Source organism: Miniopterus natalensis, chromosome 16 (assembly GCF_054644295.1).
Source record: "Miniopterus natalensis isolate mMinNat1 chromosome 16, mMinNat1.hap1, whole genome shotgun sequence".
Taxonomy (NCBI): Eukaryota; Metazoa; Chordata; class Mammalia; order Chiroptera; family Miniopteridae; genus Miniopterus; species Miniopterus natalensis.
In genome coordinates, this window is record NC_142096.1 from 43,613,830 (window position 1) to 43,617,619 (window position 3,790).

The 3,790-nt window shown below is 59.2% G+C and overlaps 1 protein-coding gene across 1 annotated transcript; it reads right to left on the reverse strand.

Moving 5' to 3' along the window:
- Window positions 1-960: 960 nt before the first annotated feature.
- CCDC166 (coiled-coil domain containing 166) lies at window positions 961-2,620 on the reverse strand. Its single transcript, XM_087825222.1, has 2 exons — window positions 2,192-2,620; window positions 961-2,094 (listed from the first exon to the last, which is right to left on the reverse strand). Exons 1-2 carry the CDS (start codon window positions 2,612-2,614, stop codon window positions 1,336-1,338), a joined length of 1,182 nt encoding a protein of 393 aa, XP_087681348.1. The 5' UTR covers window positions 2,615-2,620; the 3' UTR covers window positions 961-1,335.
- Between the last annotated feature and the right edge of the window lie 1,170 nt (window positions 2,621-3,790).

Below are 3,790 nucleotides of genomic sequence, written 5' to 3' on the forward strand. Positions count from 1 at the left end.
CCCCTACCAGCATTGTTCCCATGCTGGTCCTGCCTCTCCCACACTGCACTCTCCTTCAAAGACCCAGTTATTTAAAAACCTTCCCTCTGCCCTTGTCGGTTTGGCTCAGTGGTTAGAGTGTTGGCCTGCAGACTGACGGGTCCCGGGCTGGATTCCAACCAAGGGCACGTACCTCGGTTGCAGGCTCAATCCCCTGTGCTGGAGGTAACCAATCAATATGTCTCTCTCACATCGATGTTTCTCTCTCTCTCCCTTCCACTCTCTCTGAAAAGCAATGGGGAAAAATATCCTCAGGTGAGAATTAAAAAAATAAATGAATAAATAAAACCCTTCCCTCTGTGCTCAGGATGAAGTCACTGCCCTGGGGCCAGCACCCCCAGAAAGCCAGGCAGCCCCCTGGTACAGCCACTGATGAATACACACCACACCTAAGGGACATCTTAACCAGCCTCTGCACACTGGGACTGACAACTAAATGTGGTGCATGACCCTGGCACAACAGTGGCCACCAAGGGCACCGTTGAGACAGTTAACATTTTAATGTGAACAGAGGATTAGCTAATACTATTTTCTCCATACTAAATTTCCTGACTCGGATCACTGGGTTGTAGTAATGTAGGAGAATGTCCCTGTGCTCGAGAAACACTATAAGGAGTTAGAAGTGAAGAGGCATGACCTAGCGAACCTAATCTGCAATGTACAGGGGTGGGGGACAAGCACACACACACCAAAGGGGTAGAAAGCAAACTGCTGGTGAACCTGGATAAATGGTATAGGAGACTTCACTGAACTATTCCTGCAACTTTTCTCTAAATTTGAAATTATATAAAAAATTACCCAACCCCCACAAGGGATTAAACAGAAAACCTCCCTTGCTTCCTGTGGTGCTTTCAACCGCAGGTGGCACCACACTGGCCCTCCTGACCACAAGGCCCAGTCGCCCAGCTTCCCCTGGCCCACCAGGTTCCTTTCCTGCTCCCCACTATCTGTCCGTGCCGGGATGTCCGTCTCTGCCACCGTCAGCCCTAGTGGGCAGGATGCTGATGTCCGGGACCTTCCCAGGCCCTGGCCCCCTGCAGGAGCAGCCAGAGATCAGCCCCAGTGTGGAGGGATGCTGGATCCCAGCTGACACACAGGGTGAAGGGTGCATCCAGCTACCTTGCAGCCTGGAAACTGGAAGCTTGAATAAGTGGTCCCGGAGCTGACAGGAAATGCTGAAGCAGCAAGGCGGGCGTCCAGGGAGGCGTGTGTGTGAGGGGGTCACACTTTTATTAACAATTGCACTCCCCAAATACGAGTCCTGCACACCGCCCCGCCCCCCCCTTCCCGGTAGGTTCAGGCCGCAGCATCCGTGTTCGCGGTCTCCTTTGACTGGCTCGATCCTGGGACAGGGTGAGTGATGGTCTGTGAAGCCACACGCACTGAAGACCGTGAAGATTTCCGGGAGCCGGGGCGGGACAGGGCCAGGGACGGGACCCGGGAGCCCGCTTGCGACGGGTCCTGGGATGGGACTTGCGAACCTGCCTTCGGAGAGGCCTGCGACAGGGCCCTGGAGCCCACACGCAACGGGGTCACGGGCGGGATCCTGGAGCCCACGCTCGAAGACGCCTGAGACGCGTTCCGGGAAGCCACGCGCGAGGGGCCCGGGGGGGAGACGGCGGGCCCCGGGCGCGAGGCGGGCGGCGGCGGCTGCCACAGCGCTGGGCCCCCGGCGCCCCGGCGCAGCCAGCCGTGCACTCGCTCCAGGTCCCGCGTGTCCTGGTGCTCGTGCTGCAGCTGCTCACGCTGCTCCAGCAGCTGGCGCCGCGTGTCGTGCAGCAGCTGGGCCCGGCGGAGCAGCCGCAGCAGCTCTTCCCGCAGCCGGCCGTTGTCCGCCTTGATGGCCTGCGTGTGCGCGATGAGCTCGCGCGCCGCCTCCCGCTCGGCGCGCCGCGCCAGGGACTGCACGCGTTGGCGCGCCTCGCGCTCGAAGGCCGCGGTGTCCTCCAGGAAGCGCCGCTTCACTCGGTGCAGCAGCTGCGTGTGCTCCACGCGCATGTGCAGCAGCTCGCGCTCCAGCGTCCGGATCCGGGCCAGCTGCTCCAGCTGCAACTCCTGCGGCCGCGGCGCGCGTCAGCGCGGGGGTGCGGCACGCGCCCAGCCCGCCCGCCCCCGCCCGGGCCCCGCCCGCCCGCGGGGCGCGCGCACTGGCCTTGTAGGGCTGTAGCTCCTGCACTCGCCGCGCCATCTGGGCTGCGCGCGCCTCCATCTCCAGCAGCTGCGCGCGCACCCCGTCCTCGCGCCCGTGGTAGAGCGACTCCAGGTCGGCCCGCTGCCAGTGGATCTGCGTCAGGTCCGTGCGGTTCTGCTCCTCTAGCCCGACGACGGCGTTGGCGCAGCGTTGCGCGCGCGCGCTCACGTAGCTGGCGTAGAGCCGGTTCTCTTCGCGCAGGCGCAGCGCCTCGCAGTCGAGGAAGGCGTTCTCGCGCAGCACCCGGTCCACGCGCTCCTCGCAGGTGCGCAGCTGCTCCGAGAGCAGCCGGTACTCGCGCTGCAGGTACTGCGCACGCTCCGACAGGCGAGGCTCCGCGACCTCGGCAGCCGCGCTCTGCCCGCGCTTCTTCTTGGGAGTCATGGGTCCGGGCCTGGGGCACCGGGACGCGTGAGGGCACCGCCCCCAGCCCGCTCCTCCACCTCAGCCTTTTCCCTCCCCAGCCTGCCTACGCTAGAGCGGTGGGACGTGACTCGGAGTGACGAGGTTGGGGGGAGGCAAAGTCAGGCGTATGGGATTAATCGGGGGCCAGGGCACCGTGGCCAGCCTTTACTCGTGGGTTCCTTCGGGACCTCGGCCCTTTGCCAGAGTTCGCCCCCCCTTGAGTCAAGTTGGCGTTCAGCCCATACAGTCTCCGCGGAGACAGAACTTAGCCGCACTTCCCCGCTGTCACCGGTTGCTTGGGCAACGGCCCCGCCCTGCAGAGGCCAGCCCGCGGCGGGAAGGACTGTGGCTTCCGGAAGACGACCTTGGACTTGCCTCAGAATCAGACTAAGCAGCAGCCCGAGTATCCCCGGTCTCCAGGCGCCAGGCTTGATTTAGCAGGCTGACTTCAGAGCCGTGGCGACTCACTCACACAGCTTCACCTGCGCGCTAGGTGTGGCGGTACTTCTTAAAATTAGGAACACAATTGAGGCATTTTCCTCCTTGTAAAGAATGTATTTTATAAATAAAATCAAAATGACATAAACTTTAAAGACAACGCAGAATCTCCGTTTATTTTAACATTAAAATATTAAAGAGCCCTAGCCGTTTGGCTAAGTGGTTAGAGCGTCAGTTCGGACTGAAGGGTATCGGATTGGATTCCGGTTACACGTACCTTGGTTGCCGGCTGGATCCCCGGACAGGTCCAGACCGTGGGGGAGGCAACCAATGGATGTGTCTCTCACATCCATGCCTCCCTCTCTCTCCCCCTTCCATTCTCTCTGGAAAGCAATGGAAAAAATATCCTTAGGTAAGGATTAATATATATTTAATATATATATTAAAGAAACGTCATAACCTAAAACAGCATCTGAACGTTGGCCTTAAATGATACGGGTTTTTACTTATTTATCAAAAATTTATCTTTATTGTTGAAAAACGGGCTTTTAATATGATATTGGTGCCTGACTAATAGAAAAATTGACAACAGACCGAGTAGAATCAAGGCAAAACAAAAATCCTTGAACCTGCAAGTGGGGGCTTTCCCGAGGCCACTTGGGATGTTTTCCTCTAGCCACTCTCTAGGGCCTGGCATTTCCATACCAGAGTCTCTGC

Coding starts and splice junctions, on each gene's coding strand:
- CCDC166 (XM_087825222.1), bottom strand. CDS start 2,614: ATGACTCCCAAGAAGAAGCGCGGGCAGAGCGCGGCTGCCGAGGTCGCG. Junction 2,095..2,191: donor AGGAGCTACAGCCCTACAAG/GCCAGTGCGCGC, acceptor CCGCGGCCGCAG/GAGTTGCAGCTGGAGCAGCT.